Source organism: Fulvia fulva, chromosome 4 (genome assembly GCF_020509005.1).
Source record: "Fulvia fulva chromosome 4, complete sequence".
Classification (NCBI taxonomy): Eukaryota; Fungi; Ascomycota; class Dothideomycetes; order Mycosphaerellales; family Mycosphaerellaceae; genus Fulvia; species Fulvia fulva.
In genome coordinates, this window is record NC_063015.1 from 3,732,009 (window position 1) to 3,752,693 (window position 20,685).

General features: G+C 53.3%; 8 protein-coding genes across 8 annotated transcripts; 5 read left to right on the forward strand and 3 right to left on the reverse strand.

The window, feature by feature from the left end:
- Positions 1–59: 59 nt before the first annotated feature.
- On the forward strand, positions 60–1,866 carry CLAFUR5_04765 (putative glucan endo-1,3-beta-glucosidase eglC; the record flags this gene model as incomplete). Its single annotated transcript, XM_047903913.1, has 2 exons — positions 60–126; positions 182–1,866. The coding sequence occupies 2 exons, from the start codon at positions 60–62 to the stop codon at positions 1,864–1,866; spliced, it is 1,752 nt and encodes a 583-aa protein (XP_047760489.1).
- A 280-nt stretch (positions 1,867–2,146) lies between these two features.
- Positions 2,147–3,677, forward strand: CLAFUR5_04766 (uncharacterized protein; the record flags this gene model as incomplete). The annotated part of the gene is made up of 3 exons (XM_047903914.1): positions 2,147–2,575; positions 2,664–2,792; positions 2,859–3,677. The coding sequence occupies 3 exons, from the start codon at positions 2,147–2,149 to the stop codon at positions 3,675–3,677; spliced, it is 1,377 nt and encodes a 458-aa protein (XP_047760488.1).
- Positions 3,678–4,836: 1,159 nt separating this feature from the next.
- CLAFUR5_04767 (Ornithine decarboxylase) lies at positions 4,837–6,255 on the forward strand (the record flags this gene model as incomplete). Its single annotated transcript, XM_047903915.1, has 1 exon — positions 4,837–6,255. One exon carries the CDS (start codon positions 4,837–4,839, stop codon positions 6,253–6,255), a length of 1,419 nt encoding a protein of 472 aa, XP_047760487.1.
- A 916-nt stretch (positions 6,256–7,171) lies between these two features.
- Positions 7,172–7,888, reverse strand: CLAFUR5_04768 (uncharacterized protein; the record flags this gene model as incomplete). The annotated part of the gene is made up of 1 exon (XM_047903916.1): positions 7,172–7,888. One exon carries the CDS (start codon positions 7,886–7,888, stop codon positions 7,172–7,174), a length of 717 nt encoding a protein of 238 aa, XP_047760493.1.
- A 749-nt stretch (positions 7,889–8,637) lies between these two features.
- On the forward strand, positions 8,638–8,839 carry CLAFUR5_04769 (uncharacterized protein; the record flags this gene model as incomplete). The annotated part of the gene is given in 2 exon segments (XM_047903917.1): positions 8,638–8,791; positions 8,808–8,839. 2 exon segments carry the CDS (start codon positions 8,638–8,640, stop codon positions 8,837–8,839), a joined length of 186 nt encoding a protein of 61 aa, XP_047760492.1.
- A 4,414-nt stretch (positions 8,840–13,253) lies between these two features.
- CLAFUR5_04770 (uncharacterized protein) lies at positions 13,254–13,472 on the forward strand (the record flags this gene model as incomplete). The annotated part of the gene is made up of 1 exon (XM_047903918.1): positions 13,254–13,472. The coding sequence occupies one exon, from the start codon at positions 13,254–13,256 to the stop codon at positions 13,470–13,472; it is 219 nt and encodes a 72-aa protein (XP_047761260.1).
- Positions 13,473–17,323: 3,851 nt separating this feature from the next.
- On the reverse strand, positions 17,324–18,829 carry CLAFUR5_04771 (uncharacterized protein; the record flags this gene model as incomplete). The annotated part of the gene is made up of 1 exon (XM_047903919.1): positions 17,324–18,829. One exon carries the CDS (start codon positions 18,827–18,829, stop codon positions 17,324–17,326), a length of 1,506 nt encoding a protein of 501 aa, XP_047761261.1.
- A 601-nt stretch (positions 18,830–19,430) lies between these two features.
- CLAFUR5_04772 (uncharacterized protein) lies at positions 19,431–20,540 on the reverse strand (the record flags this gene model as incomplete). The annotated part of the gene is made up of 1 exon (XM_047903920.1): positions 19,431–20,540. One exon carries the CDS (start codon positions 20,538–20,540, stop codon positions 19,431–19,433), a length of 1,110 nt encoding a protein of 369 aa, XP_047761262.1.
- Between the last annotated feature and the right edge of the window lie 145 nt (positions 20,541–20,685).

Sequence of the window (20,685 nt, forward strand, 5' to 3'; positions counted from 1 at the left end):
CTCGGCAACTTTCCTAGTATCCTAGCATATCGATTCTTCATTGTTCTTGATATCTCAATATGCGTTTTACTTCCCTTCTGGCCTTGGCCGGTGCTGCCGCTGCGCAGTACAAAGGTTTCAACTATGGTACGCCCTGGTGTGTAGTGGACATCGAACATGACTGACGTGCTTCCGTTCGTAGGCGCAACGATGAATGATGGCACCGTAAGGACTCAGCAAGACTTCGTGAACGAGTTCAACCGCGCAAAGAGCCTTCAGGGTACCTCTGGCTTCACGAGTGCTCGTCTATACACTATGATCCAGGGTGGCACGCCAAACACAGTCTCTTCTGCCATCCCAGCTGCGATCGACACCCAGACCTCTCTACTACTAGGCCTGTGGGCCAGCGCCGGCGAGGATGCTTTCAAGCAAGAATTGACGGCTCTTGAGAACGCCATCAAGCAGTATGGCACTCGCTTCACTTCCCTCATTGCTGGTATCTCCGTTGGCTCTGAGGACCTGTACCGCGTATCGCCCACTGGCATCGAGAACAAGAGTGGCGCCGGCTCCACCCCAGATGCGCTAGTCAGCTACATCAAGCAGGTTCGCAGTACCATCTCAGGTACCGCAGCATCTGGCGCAAAGATTGGTCACGTCGACACTTGGACTGCGTGGGTTAACGGCTCGAATGCCGCTGTCATCAATGCTGTCGACTGGCTCGGGTTTGACGGCTACCCATACTACGAGACGACTGTTTCCAACAGCATTGCCAATGGTGCATCGCTCTTCTTCGAGTCGTACAACGCCACTGTCGGTGTGGCTCAAGGGAAGGAGGTTTGGGTCACAGAAACGGGTTGGCCAGTCCAAGGTCCCACCGCAGGTCAAGCCGTTGCAAGCGTCCAGAACGCCGCGACCTACTGGCAGGATGTGGCTTGCCGTATCCTGAGCAACACCAACACCTGGTGGTTCACTCTCCATGATCCACAGCCGAGCACTTCCGACATCTCCTTCGGCCTTGTCGGCAACGACTTGAACACCGCCCCACTCTACGACCTGACCTGCAAGAACGGCAACACTAAAGGCAAACCCGCTGCCAGCACTTCGGCACCATCTTCCAGCGCCGCTTCACCAACCAAGCTAACCAACGTCGCCGACTCTTCCACCATCAAGATCGCCACCACACCAAACATCCAGTCCCCGCCTCCTGCTAGCCAGTATGCCAGCGGCAAAACCCAAACCGTCTACAGCTCCACCGTCGTCACCATCACAAGCTGCCCCGGCGGCTGCCCCAAGAGCCAAACAACCCTCGCAACCAAGCCAGCCACATCCCCCGCCGGCTCCGCCGCAGTGTCGACAATTCCAGCCGCCAGCGCCACCGCTCCAGCTAGCAACGGCAAGGACTGCCCAACGAACCTCAAAGGCCAGTACGAGTACCCACACCTGATCGTCCCCGTCGACTCCCAAAACCCTAAGAAGGCTTACGGCACCTCATACAACGGCACCATCACGCCAACAATTAGCAGCATTTTCAACTTCGACATTCCCGCCTCCGACGCGGGCAAGACGTGCTCACTCGTCTTCCTGTTCCCGGCGCAGAAGCATTTGCAGACGAGTGCGTACAAGTTTAACGGTGAGGGTGGACTCAAAATTTCTGAGTTGAAGGCGCCTGCTACTGAGCAGACTACGTATGAGACTGTTCCGGCTGCGAGTGGGGGTAGCAAGATTGTTGGAGGTGTGGCGCCGGGGAATGAGTACCTGGTTTTCAGCCGTGCGTGTGCTGCTGGCCAGAGGATCGCATTCGAGCTCTCGAGCACCGACGGACTTGACCTGAGCTTCTTCCAGGACTATAATCCGAGCGCTATTGGGGCTTATGTCACTGTTTGCTAGGTGGGCTGCATTATGGTCATGGAAGGGAGAGATGTGGAATCGGATTAATGAAGTTGGATGACTTGCTTGAACGAAAAGCACAGGGAGGGAGTCGGGTTGCACAGAACCATCAGGATAGATAGAACGATTTTTAATGAAGACATGTACATCACGATCTTCCTTGCCACAGTTGGAGCTTCACATGCTCCAGTCTCGTTCCCAAGCAATACATCGGCGTGACATCATCGCCGAGGTGTCTACCAACTTTCCAACACAGAGCTCTGTAGCATTCCAAGTGGGGATGTTCCAGATCAAAGCGGCTACAACTACAAACGAGAACAACACCAACAACCCTTGCACACTTACCGCCTCAACAGAACCCCCAGCAGTATCCTCCCAGTATCTACCTGTCTCTCCGGTAGCAACAATGGGCCACATCAAATGGCCCCCCTCCCTCCTGCGCACCGACATCCTAGGCGAAATCACGGACACCTCCGGCCGCAAAATCGCCCGCGACATCGGCCGTGCCGTCTGGCTAGGCGGGAACTGCTACTACGCCTTTGGCGATACGTTCTGCCATGATGTTAAGAACGAGTTTTGTGGTGTCACCAACAACTCGATCGCGTATGTTCCGGATCCAAGGGGAGCGCCGACACAGTCTACGTATATTGATTATGCGGCTGGGAACCCAGGGGCGGTGAGGGCGTTTGTGGGGTATACTGATGGTGAGGTATGTACGATGAAGGGGTGGAATGGTGAGGGTGGGGAAGGGAGTGTGATGATGGTGAGCTGATGTTCTCGCTGACGCTCGAGAGTAGAGACAGCATTCAGTTGATGCGCAGGGGAAGGAGAAGCATGATCGGGTGACGTGTTGGAGTTTTGGGGGGATTGTGGAGGATAGGGAGGGGTGTGGGAGTGGGTGGGTTTTCTTTGATAAGATGATTACGGTATGAAGGAAGGAATGTTGATGTGTGTGTGGGAGGGGGCTTGCTGACTTCTTCTTTTGATGGCAGGTCGGCAGTGAGAGTGGGAAGCATTATGGGATTGGCGTTGCTCGCGCGACCGTTCAGCCGGACAAATCGATAAAGTTGGAAAGGCCGATGGGCGATGAGACAGTATTCAAGGAGGGAGAGCCGAAATTTGGAAGTATCTCGCACCTCTGCGATGACGACGGGTTCGTATATCTCATGGGTGGATACGATCCTACTCCCGGATCGCTGGACATGCGGTGCCATCTCGCGAGGATCCGTCGGGATGCGGATTTCACGAAGCGGGAGAATTATTCCTTCTTCTGCGACTCGATGGACATGAAAGGCGAGTGGAGGCAGCAGTACGACGATCCGAATCAGTTGGCGAAGATGGGAGACCTGGACATCCAAGCTCAAGGGAAGTTATTCAAAACCCCCGACTTCGCGCCCGAGGGACGACGCTACATGTGGATCGGCGTGAACAAGTTCATGGCCGGACACTTCTACGTCGGCAGTGCTCCTGCGATCACTGGGCCATGGGAGGTGCACGACTTCGGAGAGCTGCCGAACGATCCACATCCATACGATGGCCATTCCTCAGGTCCGAAGTACGCGCTGTATCCAAACCCACGAGCTAGCGATCTCGCGAGGGGGGAAATGTTGTGCACCTGGACCGATGCGGCGCAGATGGGTGGGAAAGTGATTGCGGCCAAGTTTTGGTTTGAGGGCGATTACGAGAGACCGCCGCCGCCTGCGCCGGGTGTTGTTGAAGGTGGGCAGGGTGGCCACGGCGCTGAGCATAAGCATGGTGACGGGAAGGATAAGCTCAAGAGGGACTTTTTGGGTGGGTTGTTGCCCAAGTAGAATAGATGATCGTCGTTACGTAGGAAATGCAAAGTCGGAGAACTCAGACTTGACCGACGTTGCGGAAGAAATGCGAGGTCCGAGCAGTCTCACACTTGACCGACGTTTCGTATGGTAGATTTTCAGCTTGTGGAAGTTTGATGGGTCGTTCAGATATGCGGTATATTCTGCTCTGGCGATTGACTGCTCGGTGCTGTGTCTCTTCTCCTCGGCTATGTAGTTGAAACGTGCCAAACGACATGATTATGCTTCACGCGCGATGGGGACGCCCGAGCATCTTGTCTGTTTTCGTGAAGAGGCTCGAGAGGTATTTGCAGGAAATGGCTCAAGACGCGTAATCGTCGTAAGCCGGAGATGGAAAGGCGTCGCGTGAGCATGGTCCTGCCTTGCTGTGCGAGATGATGTCGACGGCGCGCGGAGGTAGTGGTGTGGGGCAGCAGAGGGCGATGATATGTCGTGGGTGAGGAAGGTGTGGCGGAGATGTTCAGGCACCAAAAAGTCGCGCAGGATGCGTTCTTTTCTTGCGTAGCCCACAGACATACAATACCTCGTCCTGCATCACATTATCCAACAACACAACTCCGATTACCACCGCATCCAGCTTCACCGCATTGTAAGTCGCGATCCCTGCTGCCTCCCAGATCGCCGATGCGTCTTGTGACGACAGCCACAGTCCCCTCGCACACAAATTCTTCCCCTGCAAGCACCACTCTCACCAACATCACCACCTGCTAATACACGCTACTCCGCCAGCTCCGCGTGAAGCTCCCTACACCAGACTTCGCCTTTGGTCTTCATCAAAGGCGCCCTCACCACCACGGCCTTGTCGGCCTGCGACCGCGTCATCAGCCAAGTTGCCTCAGTCCGAGCACACCGCGACATCAACAACAGCAAGCCGCCACCCACCCTCCGCTCGTTTGGCGTCGTCACTCGAGTGCGACCCTCTGCTTTTTGACTTGTTCCTAGAAACGCCTCGGTCGCCGCCAACTCCCCAGCTGCCGCATAAGAGTACTTCTGGGGCTCTTCCCTTCGCAGGGGAAGACTCTGGGCTCCGCCACCCAGGAAGCATTCGCTTGGGCTTTGCTCCCTTCAAACCACCTTAACGACCCTGTCGATCCTACCGAACACCAATCTATCACCCATCACCCTCACGAAGGGTATGGCACCTTGCGCGATCGACATCACTGCCAACGACTATGAGATTCTGTCTCTCAAAGACGATTACATAGACACCCATTCTGTCTCCGACTGTGAGAGCGGAGCAGAGCCTGTGCATCATGGCGCAAAGACGGCGAAGGAGATGATTGGCGCAGCCCTGCAGAAGCACATCGAAGGAGTTGATCCACACGACTGCGAGGCTGGCGCTGAGGATGCCTTCTTTGTCGCTGACCTGGGAGAGGTCTACCGTCAGCACATGCGCTGGAAGAAGCATCTTCCGCGCATCACTCCACACTACGCTGTGAAGTGCAACCCAGACGACGCCATCTTGCGTCTGTTGGCCAAGCTTGGTGCTGGCTTCGATTGTGCTAGCAAGGCGGAGATCGAGCAGGTCCTTGGCTTGGGTGTTGACCCAGAGCGCATCATCTACGCGCAGCCATGCAAGACGAAGAGCTACCTGCGATACACGGCTAAGACCGGAGTCAAGCAGATGACATTTGACAACACGGATGAGCTGTACAAGGTCAAGGAGCTGTTCCCACAGGCGGAGCTGTTCCTGCGCATCTCGACAGACGACTCGCAGAGCCTGTGCCGCTTGAGCCAGAAGTTTGGCGCGAACATGGACAATGTCCCAGAGCTCCTCGCGTTGGCCAAAGACCTTGACCTGAACGTTGCAGGTGTTGCGTTTCACGTTGGCTCTGGCGCTTCTGACCCACAAGCTTTCCGCCAAGCTGTCAGCGATGCCCGTAATGTTTTCGACCAGGCCGCTGCTCTTGGCCATGAGCTGCACACTTTGGACTGCGGAGGTGGTTTCGTGTCCGAGACCTTCGACGACATGGCTGGTGTACTTGCGCAAGCCCTGGACGAGCATTTCCCACCAAGCGTTCGTATCATCGCCGAGCCAGGTCGCTACTACACCAGCTCCGCCTTCACCTTGGCCTGCAACGTCATCGCTCGTCGCACTGTCGAGGAGAAGCGCCTCGGCGGCAGCACCAGCTACATGCTATACATGAACGATGGCGTGTACGGCAATTTCTCCTGCATCATCTTCGACCACCAGCATCCCGTGCCAAAGGTCTTGCGCAACCAGCGCCGCAACGATGGCTTCAATTACTCCACCAGCTACGAGTCCATGGTCGACTCCGGCTACACTTCTGCCGAAGACGAGCATACGGCCCCCGTCCGCGCTGGCCGGAAGCAGATCACCTACTCCATCTGGGGTCCCACCTGCGACGGCATCGATGTCATCGCCGAGCAGTGGCAGTCGAACGAGACTCTTGACGTCGGCGACTGGCTGTACTTTGAGGACATGGGCGCATACACCAGGTGCTCGGCTACTCGCTTCAATGGTTTTACCAATGGACATGAGACCATCTATGTCTGCAGCGAGCCTGCTGCCGACAGCTTGGTTGCCTTGTAAATACAGGCGAGGGTATACTAGATGGAGGGGTTTGGCTCAGAGCCATGGATACTAGGGTACTACAGGGTAGAGGAAGTTTGCTGCTTGAGTCGTGCTTTGTGCGTGGATTTGAAAGCGCTCTCAGGAGCGAAAAGTTCTTCCTTGGAGTTGATAGAGTGCGTTAATGATAATGCGTGTGACACAGCCCGTTTCACGACGTCCTGATGGCAGAGCATTTTTGCTCAGCGAGACACCGCACTCACTCTCGAAGACGCAGGAAGCAAAAGACTGCATCTCCCGCGCCAGCAAAGCTCAGATACAATTTCAATTTTAACAAAGGCCGGCGCCGCCTAAGACTGGGGAGGATTTGCTGAGGTTTACGGGGTTGAGTGCGGAGGAGATGTGGAGGTGGTGATTGGAGCGTATGGATTGTACTGCTGGGTGAGTTCCGGACTGACATTGTGTGGTCAGATGCAAGCCTTCGAGATGTCGACAATTCGGGCGAAGGGTAGGCCTCGCACTCGCTAGCCCCGAGACGATGCTCGATTGTTACAGACCGCTCTACTTTACTTGGACTCGAGGGTATGTTCTGTGAACCGACTACCACGATGTTCTGCCAATAGGTTATGCTCGAAAGTTCGCGACACATCAGTGTTTCGAACGACTAAGAGTTTGCAACGCTGTGTTCTACAATCAGCACAAAAGGATCTCGCTCTTCGCGCGCATAGGACAAGAGTGAGTTCTTGAGGTCGACGGGGTTGTATCATAGTGATTCAGCTATGCACATCGCAAGACAGAACGAGAGAGAGAGTAAAACTCGGCAGTAGTGATCGAAACCGCAAAGTCTACGCCAAAATACTTCGGACTGCTGCACATTGAAGCACTCATTACGAGCCACACCTCGATCAAAACCTCTCCCAAGCCTGACTCCGCTTTTTCAATCTGCACTGTCCATACTCCAATCACTCCTCGCCGTAGCCCTCCTCTCGCCCAGAAACACAACACTCGAATCCCTCTTCTCCCCCACGAACACCACACTCGCCTCCCTCCCCTCCACACTCCCCATCTGCACTTCCTGACCCCTCCACCCTCCCTCCAACCCATACCCCTCCGACCGCACATCCCCCTTCCCATCCCCAACATCAAGCGGCCCAACCTCCTCCACCGCGTTCCCCCTCGAAGCCCCCGACCTGAAGAAAACTCCCTCGTCGAAGATCACGCGGATCTCCTTCGGCGCCTGATGCGCATCTAACCACGTCTCCCGGTCCGGCAGCTCCTCTGGGTGCAGGTGGTAGTGGTGCATTGCGTTGCGGCGTTGTGGGGAGGTCATGGGGTCGAAGATGGAGGTTGGGTCTGTGTGGGAGGGGATTTGGATTGGGGGCGTAGTAGGTCGCGAGTGGGAAGCTGGCGAATCATTCGTGCTGATTTTGCTCTGGGGACCAGTGAGAGCGCGGGGGTTGATACGGATTGTTGGGCTTCTTTTGGGTGGTGTGGAAGTGGTTATGCTAGTCTGGAGGGCGTTGTTGGACATTGCTAGGGCTCGGAGGTTGAGTCCCTGTGCTGCTGCTGGTGTGCCGGCTGGGCGGCGGGTTGGTTTGGTGATGCGGCTTTTGGACTCTGCGGGCGAGCGGGGGGTAGTTGAGTCTCTCGCCATCTTGGACGATGAAGGTGGTGTTGATCTAGAGTTCGTGTTGTCTAGACAGGCTCGCTATCGAGTCCTATGCGCTGGTCGCAGTTGGATGGTCAGGATTGCAGTGTTGTAGTCGTTGTTGAAGGTTGAAGTTGTACAAGTGGGCTAAGCAAGGTATCGTGACCAGGCATGGATACTGCCGGTCGTGAATGAGGATAGTGCCCACAAACACCGAAGTTTGTCTCCGTGAACAAGCGAAACCGTGTGACCTGATCTGGATCGTGCTGGAGTTTGCTTGAACTTCTATGACTTTGTGAATAGCCAGGGCGATGTTTCATGTGCTCGTGTGTTGGAGTTCTCTGCGGCGGATGTACGCAAGAAGCTCGGGCCCGCTGTCACATGTTCTTGGCAGCCTTCGCCAGGACAGCCCAATCACGACATAACACAGCTCTCACAAGCCAGCAATACGAGACCAATACTGGTTTTCTACCATCATAGTATGGCCTGTGAGCAGTATTCACGAATCACGTCACCACACTTACGTACAACAGACAGACCTTCGTGCCTGCTGGCTTTCCCATGGCATAGTCAGAACTGTCCGTTAATATGATCTCTATTGCGTAAGACGCTACCTATGCGTCACATTTGGCTGTATACAACATCACATCCTTCGGCACCCGTGGAGCTCACCATGCTTGTGCGTCTTGTCTCCTTCCAGACATCCTATCCGTCCTCAGGATCACTCCAGCATCGGCCATCCTATTGTCTCCAATATGGATGACCAAGATCGAGCTTCTATGCCGCCGAAAGTGACGACCAAAGTCATGAAGTTCGAGATCATCGATACCAGATCGCAAAGCAAGCATATCAGCAAGCCTGTGGTCGCAAGCTCAGAGATTCCACCCTCCTTGGAGCTTTCGATCAGACGTGAGTATGCACACAGGTCTGCATCTTCCAGAATCTTCACGAAAGTAAAAGCCTTGCATTACTTGGATGGAGCGAGGATGGAGCGACTGCCGACGTCAATCGCTCGCGAGGACGATGCAGTGAGGAGGATACCCATTCAAGCCGGTGAATTGCTCCGACAGGGACAATTATGTCAAGAATTACTACGACAGGGACCATTATTTATTTCTTACTCCGACAGGGACCTGCACGGTATCCATATTACTGCCACAGGGACCATTATTGCCACATCGTCGCATTCTCACCCCAACCCATTTAACCTGCTCTCCCATTCCAGCAGAGCACGTTAAATGAGTTAGGGCAAGGCCAGAAACGCATGGCCTTGTGAAGGCGAATGATCGTGAGCTACTGAGCCATGAGCAGGTTAATCGTGGAGATGAATGCACGAGAGGCACGAGCAGCGCGAGCAGGTTAATTCAGCAGAGGTGAATGAACGAGAGGCACGAGCAGGGCAATAAGACGATGGGAACAGGTTAATAAGACGATGCGAGCAGGTTAATGACATAATGAGAGCAGGTTAATGAGACGATACGCGGCCAAGAGAGTTCATTCGAGCAGAGCAGAGACAGACAGACACACCCCAAAGCTAATCACAATCCTTGCCTTGGTGGCGGCACTAGGCACACCGATTCACAGCGTCGACGCGAACGCCGACGGCAGAACGACTAGCTACAGAGTAACGCCAGCACCCATCACTCGTGTCACCCTCGGCGACACGGCCAACACAGCGACGGCATGGTGTTAGGCGAGCTTCACGAAGCTCAGGGCGCTCTATAATGTTGCCGACGTGCGTAGCTTCACGAAGCTCGCCAGCAGCGTTCTCATCAAGATAAGCATTCAGCTCGTAAGCTGCCCACTTCGCAGCAGACCACGACCACCACTTGCTAGCGACCACAGGTCGCCTGCGAGTGACTTTCGTCGTACCCGCAGGACGACCTCTCTTCTTCTTAGGAGCAGGCAGCGGTGCGCTAAGACATGTCAGCTTCGAGGTCGTGAAGGGTTAAGAGAACGACAAGCTTGCTTGTCGTGTTCGAGGCTCAGGAGTGAGACTTACGCAGAGGAGGGACCAGCCGTGTCGTCTTCGTCGTCGTCGTCGTTGGTGCTAGCAATATGTCAGATCGTTGCTCGATGCTCAACGTGAAGTGTCTTGATCAAAGCCGAGGACATGATTTGACATATATGTTGTGGCCGGAGTTTATGTCGAAGTCGCCGCCGCCGACTTCATCGTCGTCGTTGTCGTCGTTGGGTGTGCTAGAAACATGTCAGATCGTTGCTCGATGCTCAACGTGAGGTGAGTGCCTTGACCAAGATCAATCAAGACACGAGTCTGACTTACATGTTCTGGCCGGAGCTACCGACCATGTCGTTGTCGTCGTCATTGTTGCTAGCAGCATGTTAGATCAATGCCGAATGCACAATGCGAAGCAGCTCGACATACAATTGCTGGCCGCTAGAATAGTGTAGAGAGCGAGCAGTATAAAAGGTGTGGCCGAGAAGATAGACATCGCTAGACAATAGCGTAGCGTAGGTTATTGTGTATGTGAGGGTAGGGTATAAGGATAGGATGTGAGAATAGGATGTAAGCATATAGCCTCTTTGCTACCCACGTTACGACAATAGCAACGCTCGATTGTAGGGCTAGCAGGCTCGGCGATTATATACGTTATAGCATTGCCCTGTCTAGTATGATTTAACCTGCTCCGCAAGGACAAGTGAGCAGGTAAAATCACACTAGACATAGTGCCTATAACTGTATAAGGTCTAGGGAATAAGAACGCCGAGGGAGGGCTATAAGCTAGGCGATCAAATGTATTATGCTACTTCCCTGTATTATATAACCTGCTCGCAGCTCATCTGTTCTTGCAGAGCAGGTTAAAGCGCATAGGGAAGGCGCCTATAACTGGATAAGGTCTAGGTAACAAGAGAACGAAGTAAAGTACGGTTACACGGACATAGCTATTAACTCTCCTTTGCCTACCTATGCTACTTGATTTGTTGCTCCTATATCGCTTTAACCTGCTCTGCAAGAACAGGTGAGCGGGTTAAAGCGATATAGGAAGCTCTACCTGGCTATAGTACTTCATTTGTGTCGTTGGCGATAATGGTCCCTGTGGCAGTAATATGGATACCGTGCAAGTCCCTGTCGGAGTAAGAAATACATAATGTTCCCTGTCGTAGTAATTCTTGACATAATTGTCCCTGTCAGAGTAATTCACCGCCATTCAAGCTCTCCGGACGATGAGCTGGAAGTCGTGGCAGTGAGGGTTTGGTGACAGAAGAATGGTACCGAAAGGAGAGGTCAACCTTCGTAAGCGATTCTGGCGTGAGACCTATAGGATCTACATAGCTTTCACTGTGATATCCGCTCCGACACAGGATTCTCTTCATTTTCCTGCAAGGTGCAGTAGCTACCACACAACAGCATTACGAAAGTTTGCCGCAAGACAGATCGTCTGATCCTGTCTTGCGAAGAACCCTGATAACTCGACCGTGCTGACGTAGAGTGATCGGATCATGACCCGCAGGCTGCATTCACGTGTCTCTTGGCTACATGTATATGGAGGAGGCGTCGAAGCCTCCAAAGTTTCCGTGAAAGTTGTTGTCGAGAGTGCCTCCTTACAACAGTCTACTGGGTTACACGCCGCCCTTACATGATCTTCAACAGTATACCATGTGGCTCCTTTCAGCATCCTGACAGCCCATCTACGTGAAGCATCTCATGCTCTTCGAGATACGTTCTTGATCCTACACAGCAGCTGTACATCAGTATGCCTACCTCTCCCATTCCTAATATGCAGCGAAGACCTCGTCATTCGGCACCTCCCTCAATGGCTTCGACACCCAGAACGCCTATATACCATAAGTTCCGTTCTCTAAGCGAGTCGATGGCCATCGCTACAGAAGCACCACAATCTGCCGAGCATCCACTGAGGCGCGATCATGCACATCGATCCGCGTCGTCAAAGCACGAAGCGAGAATCATGGCTGAGAGATACCTTGACAAGGCAACTGCGAATGTTGACCGGGCGCGAGGAAATCAGGGTGAGAGTGAGGCCGCGAGAATGGAATCAGTCGGTTCACTGGAAATCGTTGCAGTACGGATCTGGTGATATGATAATGGAGAAAGATGAACCTTGCACGGCTTCGGCGAAGCTATATGTAGTAGTCTCACAGCACGATCTTCGTCGCCCGAACGTTGATATACATCTGATCCAGTACCATTATTCTCTCATGGACTTTCTTCGCTGATCAATTCATGCTGGTGAGCTGCTGTCGCTCCCTACTGCGAGTGCGTTGACTAGTCTGTGACGCCACCAATGAGTGACTCTACCCGTATCTGCCTCCGTCATTACGATCGTCACAACGCACCGTCTGTTTCTCGTACTTGGGCCACATGCCGCCCCTCCGTCACTAATTACAGCAGTGTGCCACAATGACTCGTCAGCACCTTCGGCGTGATTGCTGGCCTGAGCTTCTCCTTTCTTCTACATCTATACTTCCCCATCTACGCTCAGCCGTCGGAGAACATTCACACAGAGACCGCACACAATCACTGCACAGACTTCCTCAACTACAGCTCCGAATTCAGCCCTGTTTCCCAAGCATGCCTCAATTCTGGGTCTCAGTCTCTCCCAACGCACGAGGCGGGGAAGAGATTAAGGTCGTATCAAAGCGAATACGCACGCGGCTTGCCCCAGTCGAAGATCGTAGGCATGAAGCCGCCCAACACGTTCTCAACACCAGGACAACCACTGTCGTTCACACATACACGAGCAGCTACAGCTACAAGAGGACAGTCGAACACAGACTGCTACTTTATCGTAGCCGGTGATGATCTCAATCCTGCTCACGGATAGTACCCAACTCATCATTGGCATGTGAAATTTCACGCTAGTCGGAAAACCCGACGTGATGTCAAGGCATGGTACTGAGGAACCAAGCGGTTGCCTTGCTTCTTATCTTTGCGGATAGATCTGTGTGCCTGAGGTTTCGATAGGGTAGCACGTAGATAATGGATGTATAAGTTCGGGTCTGATCTTTGGAGGGTCTCTTTCCGTAAGTGTCCAGATTTCCCCTGGCTGATCACATGCGTATCGCCTGCAATCCCATCATCGACTTTTCTCACTACAGTCAACCCAGCGACCTGCTCGTCCATGTTGACGCTTTCCAGGTCTTCAATAACTTTCTTATACAATCGCCATGCGCCACCTAGGAATTTCATCGTTAATATTATACACGGCTTCGTCATCGACGCTCTCATCATGCACCAGTTCCTCCTCATATTATAAAAGAGCTTAGAGTTTCTGAGTGCTCCTTTCACTTTTTCCACAACCTGCAATCCGACATCACGACAACGACACAATCTTGCAATCTCCAAATCGACACACGCTTCCAGTACTAACCATACCGCATGCATCACAACATGCCCAGCGACAAAGTGTCGACCAAGACCCCACCCTCCAAAGGCGGTGGAGGTGGAGGAGGGCCATATGGCAACGGACCCGGCCCTTCGGGTGACCCTCGACCACAAATGCCTTGGTGCGACTGCGGTTGTGGAGGCGATCCGGTCCTCAAGGCCCAAATCGCTGCTGAGCGCGGTTCCCGAGGAGCTACTCAGTTCTCACACATTGGACAGGAGTAGTCCTCGCTCACTGAACGTTCAGCGCACGCTGACGCTTGGAGCTCCAACTTTGGAAGCTGGCCACGGAGCCCGTCGACAGTGTAGGCTTCTACAACCGTCTTTTTCGTCGAACATTGGCGAATGTGTTTGATAGCTTTCTAGGTAGTATCCATCACTGAGCTTTGTTTGGCAACAGGCGCGGCTTACTGCCCCCTGAAACGGTGATTCCAACTTCCTTACTGCGTAGATCGATGTGTTTGTATAGTTTGTCTTCATCTCGCGTGACTCTCGATCGTGCTAATGAGTTATCTCCGTAGAGTCATTGTTCGATGTATCGTTGGCACTTGTTCTACGTGCTGCACTTTCTTTCTGGTTCAGGGTCATGCTTTTTGATATGGAAACTCCAGAGCACTCTCATCATGGTATATCCTGTAGCCACAACATACTCGCAGTATGTACCAACTCCTGGTCAATCAGTATGAGGATTCATGCTTTTTCTCTTTTCCCCCTTCTCTTATCAAACCCTTCGACGCCCGCAACCAACCCCTCACCGAACAATCAGCCCTCAGACTCACCACAACCTCTACTTACCCACCTTCTCAAGACCCAGCATTGTGATGTCGAACCACAGCCGACCTTCGAAAGGCGGAGGAGATGGTGGAGGCAGAGATGGGAACAATGGCGGCAACGCTCCTTGGTCACCACACCCACCGCCGAACACTCCCGACCGCTAGTAGCTGCTAGTCGTTCCTGTGTCCTCTGCAGCTGCGATATAATTGCTTTGCCTGAAGTTGCATAGCAAGGGAATGTCGCAGATCTAGGCGTTTTTAGTCTTCCTCGTATGGAATACTCCATCATTCTGCATATCTTCGCTCTGAATCATGTCCTGATCGTGCTATTGTGCCGTATTGCTTGCAGCGGTCAATGCGATGTTTGTGCTGTCACTGTTGCTACTGAGTCCGTTAAATTTGGAGTCATTGTCCTCGTCCTGTACTCATTCGATTGTGTCGCTCACTCACAGTGTGGTATAATGCATCATGCTCTGGCCATGTGCACTGCCATCGTCTCACTGCCACGCGACAGTGTCCACCATCGTATATCCGCCACAGCAGCATAGCTCATCGCGACACTCCATGCTGGCAGTATGCACCACTTGCGAAGCACCATGCACCACCTCCTCTCCAACACTATAAGAAACCTTGCTTCTCTCCCCTTCTCTTACTCCTTCACCCTACCGACCACACTCACATCCACAACTCTAACCAACACCGACCACCATCTGCAAGTACTCACCCAACTTTCAACAACTCCCCACTTCCAAACCAATCACAATGGGCGGTGGCAACGCAATCGGACCTGGCCAAGACTGGGGCCCGACCAACGACGACGACTGATGGCCACCCATCATGTCTCCACCATAGCTGCAGCCACATGATTCGGAATGGGCTCGCAGTCACAGGCGTTTGTTTTCTTCTTTGTTGATCGGCTGCTTTGCATCTATGTAAATAGGTGTTTGTAGCGATCGACAGGCGTTGGTACCATGATTTGCTTTTCAGATCGTCCGAGCCGATAAGTGTGACTCGCCGATCTAATGACTGTACCTGTGAGTCACATCAGTCGTCGTATGAGATAAACCATCGCTGCGATCGTTACAGTATGCCCTCACTCCTCATGCCACTCCCAACTTGCATTCTTCCCAGCAGCAAGCTGGCATTGATAAAGTCGTTACGCCTTATAGCACGTCGCCACAAAATCAAGTCGCAATATACACCAACTCCTCTCCCTGGCCGTGAAGATCACGTCCTCTGGTGGATATTATCTTCTGCTTTCACCTACACACCTCGAGCCTCTCAAAGAAGCATCACCACATCGTTGCTAACCATTGCCTCAACCTCACGATTCCCACCGCGACCATGGCAGACGCGGGCTGCCCTCACACAAGCCCAGACCGCAACGACTCACGCAGCCGCGGAGGCGACCCAGTCCCTGGTCAGAAGTGTGCAGCCGAGCGAGCTGCCCACAGTGAGAGGCAGGCAACATATGCTGATGGCCCTGCAGACCACCATCCACGCAGCCTAGACTTCGGAGCCTGCAGACCAGACTCTTCAAGGCCCGTGGCTGGGAGGTCGATATACTGGCTGCATCGGTGCGGGAGAGGTGGGCTATGATTCGGAAGCACTGTTTGATCAAGACATCTTACCAGATGCCGACGTTGGCGAGTTTGCGTTTCGAGGTGTAGTCTAGTCGTGGTCTGCAGCAAATATACTGCTCAAGTTCGTCTTTCGAGTCTTGCTTGTCGATCTTGGTGCCTCAGAATCGATCTTTCTCGTGACCTAGCAGTGATCGGTAGTCGTGATTCGCTACGATCGTCGCCTCTTGGATTTCCCATCGTCCTGAGGCTTTCTTCACAGCTATATGATCCCCTCTCGCGCCACCCGTCACGATAAGTCGTGAATAATTCATCATGGTATACCTCACGACACCATAGTATACGGCCTCGACCTCTCCCCGACCTCGGAATCAGCATACCAGATCACCAAACCGCCACCCATCACGCACGTCAACTTTCAGTATACAATGACATATGCTTCAGCACCCAAAGCCACACCCACTCCTTCCTCCACTCCTCTTCCCACCAGACAACGCCCACAAACAACCTCAACCTCCATCCACGACCAGAACAACCCAGCCACTTCCCACGCACAATGGGCTCCTCGCACTCCAAACCCCCCAAACGTGCCGAGAGCCCACAACCAGAAGAGTTCGACAGTAGGCTACCGTACAGCGTGGCTAAGTTCTGTCGAACCCATAAACCGCTGCGCGCGCTCGGCAGACTCTTCATACCTAGGCCTGGAGGACCCCAGCGAATTCCTTCTCCGCCACGCCATCGAAGCCGCAGACAAGCAGTGGGAGCTATGGCTGGTGTGTAGAAGGGGCGGGTGTTGCTCGAAGGGGAGTGACGTGGAGGAATGCGACATGGCCTTGTGCTTGCTTCTGTGTTTCGAGCGTTGGAGGTTGTGATTCGGTGATGCGTTCCACAGTTTGCGTTGGTGTGACGTTTAGAGTGGCACCGGGATTGCTTTGCTGTTTGTCCTTTTCGATCGAAGCATTGTGGTATTTGTAGCCATCAGGCCATGCGTTCGAATGCCGTTTCCCCTGGGTTTCCCTCTTTCGTACTTTGCGCTCGTTGAGCGCCAAAATCGCAGTATACAATACTTCCTTTTCTCACGATGCTGCACCATCAGCATACCATACCATATCCTTAACCCGCATCACCCCAAATCCCCATACTTTCCATATACCCCCATCCCCTCCTCCCATTGCCCCTCTCCTTCACCTTTCCTCACTGCCACTCACGACCCACTTCCACTCACAAAACTCTTCAAACACCACAACCCCCTCTAGCCACCGTTCAACCATGCCTTCCTACACCACCCTGCACACCGGCCGACAAGAACCAGTACCTCGCTACAACCGCGGCCCAGATCCCCTGGCAACGTTCGAGGCACTGCAATGCAGCTGGCAGTCCCGGACTAATCCGCTGGTACCTTCGCCATTTCCTGACGAACCTCAGCCTGAGGACACGGAACCGGCGACCAGACTACCGAAGCTGAGGAGGCCAGGTGGTGGAAACGGTGATGCGGGGTGCATCATGGTGTGAGGGGTGTCATTGTTGAAGGGAATCGTGTTCGGAGACGTTGCTGCTTGTTGACCGAGGTCAGGGGTTGTTTTTTTGTATGTTGAATTCATGCTGTTAGGCACAGAGGAGTAGCTAGCTGTAAACACAGGTGTTGTTGTGGTTGATGCGAGTGATGACGCCAAGCACCGGCTAGGAAGAACCGCTTCATACTTCTACATACGCTCGCGACATGCTAGAACGTGACAGCCTCACCAACACTCCTGACCCTCTCTATCGCTTCTCTAAGAGCTTTCATATCCTCAGCACCGACTACGACATCACCATAGCTCTGACCCAGGTCTTTCTCTTCATACCACGCCACCACAATGACCATGCGTCCTTGACTAAACTCATCACTGAAACGCTTGATGAATTCTCCTCTGCTCTCCTTGACCGTGATCGAGATCGACCCGGCAGCGTCCAAGCCTCGACTCGTGAAGTGCGTCTTCATCAATGGCAAGCACAGTGATCCGGATGTGCGAACGTTGAGGTCGATAATCTGGTAGCCGCCTTCCTGAGTCTGGAGAATGTCTGCGCCAACGGGACCGATATATCGATGCTCGAATAGCCAGGCAGCGATTTTTTTCATGATAGGAGTGAGTTGCTTCTTCATTTCCGCCTGGCGCGAATAGATGATTGTACTTCCCAACCATGAGGAACTTGCTGCGTCGATCATTTGGTCAGATGCGGCCAAGAAAATGGCTTCGCCGGCCTTTATCGCGAAGAACGTCATGCCGAAGTTTGCAATTGGGTCTTTGACCATATCGGAGATCATGATAGTGCCAAGATTGAGGTGTTCATTTGATGGGTGAATGTGTGTCAGTAGCTTCTCCAGCAGTTGAGCTTCCAGCAGGTGGATAAGGTCTTTGCGCTCCGACTCTGACTCCAATACGTGCGTCCCAGCCCCAGCGAAACACTGGTTGCCTTTCACGACGAAAGGCAGGGTCTGCTGTCTGACGGCTTCGATGATGGGTTCCTTTTGACTGCTCAGCCAGTCTGTCCAGGCAGTCCGACGATCCATATCAAACCCGTTGTGGTCCGCCATGACGTCCAACCCCGGAGTGTTCATCATGCTGTCTTCGATATGTTGGTCAACCTCTATGATCTTGGTGCGTGGTGTGGGCAGGCCGGATCTCGCGAGCGCCTCTTTGCAGTTGAGATACCACGGCACATCAGCATCAACTAAGCATTCCACACTCCCATCAGGATGATCGGTAGCTTCGACCACATCGTCAATGACGAGTTTCGAGGAAATTCTCTTGAGTCCATTCCTTTGCGCAACCTTTTGGAGACTTCCTGGTCCAGCGGAGTATATTGGCTCGGGTCTTTGATCCGAAGATATGACGCTCAGCGTTTTGTTAGTCTCTTCGATATCATGGGCCATCTTTGCATCATTTCGCGAAGTGTGAAAGAACATAACAGGCGTGCTGCCTGCGATGAATGCATCGCGTTGTGGGACGAGCGAAAGATGCTTCACGGCCATTTCTTGACGGAACCTCTCATCCTTGTCCGATGGATCCGTGAATGCGCTCTCCTGGTACACATATTTCAGATTCCTTGGAAAATCTGGCGTAAGATCCAGGGCAGACGTGACACCACAGAAGATGTGTGCTGTACGTGTGTCGCTGTGATCGTGACCGGCTTGCTTATATAGCTCGCTCAATGTCGTGTCCAAGATGATAGTGGGAAGGTGTGCCATCCTCAAGGTCTGAATCAGCGACCAATGCTGATTACATTGATGGTCGAGTTGAAGTAACTCAGTATTGATGTGACTGTTTTGGCCGCCACCGAGCAAGTCAATGAAGTGTGCTCGCAAGTTGTCAATTGGGTCGTGTCAGATGGTACGCCCAAAAATACGCGAGCATCACCGGCCCCGCAGAACGTGGCGCGAATGGCTTCATCGAACACCAGATCGGGAAACCGTATTACAACGCCTACGCATCATTCGATGATGCGTCCGGTAAGACGACTGTATCTGCTGCGCCGCTGTTTCGATTTCAGCTGCTCATAACACTGCGAAACGTTGTCTCTTTGTGCTTCGGTGTCCGGCGAGCCGTGAATTGTATGTCCAACACGCGAGCAGGATTCCGCTGTTGGTTTCGCTCCGCACGTGGATGACTCTCGATATCCATACAGTGCTGGCGTGCTCATATCCCAGCTCGTGAATGCGGTGCTGACAGACAGCTGTCTGTTCGGACATCCCCAGCCGTCGCTTCTGGAGTGTAGGTCGTGACGGGCGCATGTAACAGATTCGCCTCGTTTAAGATGAACCTGATCGAGTGCTTCACCGCTGGTCGCACCTATGCAGCTCCAGCGACTGGTCGACTCGCTGCTGGAAAGCGTTTCGCACTGAGCAGAAGACCCTTGACGGCACGAATCTCCTTCTTGAAGTGTTCAATCTCGTCATTCTTGCCGTCATTACCATTTCTCAACGCCATGGCGTCTTCGCTTGATTGCCATACGTATGAGCCACCGCCGTATGTCAAGCCATCAAGATAGTGCCTCAGCTTGTTCATTGTCTCTTGCCGATCCTTGTTTGCTTCCGCAGTCTTCTCAGAGCCCGCAGCAAGCTCATCAAGATGACTCTTCATTATGTCCAAAGCACCCACTTGGTACGTGACGGGATCCTTCTTCTCTTGTGCAGTACCACCTGGCAAAGACGATCGTCGCGTTGGCGGTGGAGATGTCTGTGTGCCCATGTCTCGGTGATACAGCTCGGTTGGATCGCTGGTCTCGCTGTCTGTCTCATCGGCATCGATCTCGGATGCCGTGCCATCCTTCTTCGTGTCCGGAATCTTCGTCACAATCTTGGACAGGCGCTCATTGAGCTCATCGACCTTGCTCTGACTGTGTGTGAAGAAGTCGTGGCTTGCTTCACTCAAGCCGTCTTGCATAGGATTGAGTATCCATTTGCTGGCACCGTATAATAGTGCAGCTACAGCTCCTGCACCATAGGTGAAGTTCAAGACTCGCGAAGGTGTGATGAGAGGTGGAGGCTTATGTGCCTCGACAAGGAACTCCGGATATGTTATTATGGGAGGCGCGGCTGGTCTCTGTTGCGGTAGCGATGCCTGCGCAGTCGTTGTCGGCCGGATCTGCTGCTGCTCGTGTTGCCTGAACATCTCGAAGTCGTTGACGCCGAAGCTGTTGCCGGAGTTGACTTGAGCGGCTTCTGCAGGTTGCGCGTCCTTGAGCGCATCCTCTGCTGGCTCTGCAGTTTTTGCCTCGCCATCGACATCATCCTCTGTAGGTGTTGGAGCTACTGAAACCTCCTTCAGCTCCGACTCGGTATCTTGCTGGCCTTGACTCTCCTCCGGCTGGCTGTACACTGGGTCTTCGGTGGGCGCAGGCTTTGTCTGGGCTGTACGTTGCCACTCCGGGATCAATGGCTTTGGTCTACCGTTCGACATGGTATCGATGTGACTGTTTGTTGGCGATACGTGTGTTGTGCACAACATAGTAATGCTATGCTACACTATGCTATGCTATGCTATGCCATGCGACAGCTAGTGGGTCGGCAGTTGAGGCCTCGGCAGGCATATACACATGGTCAGG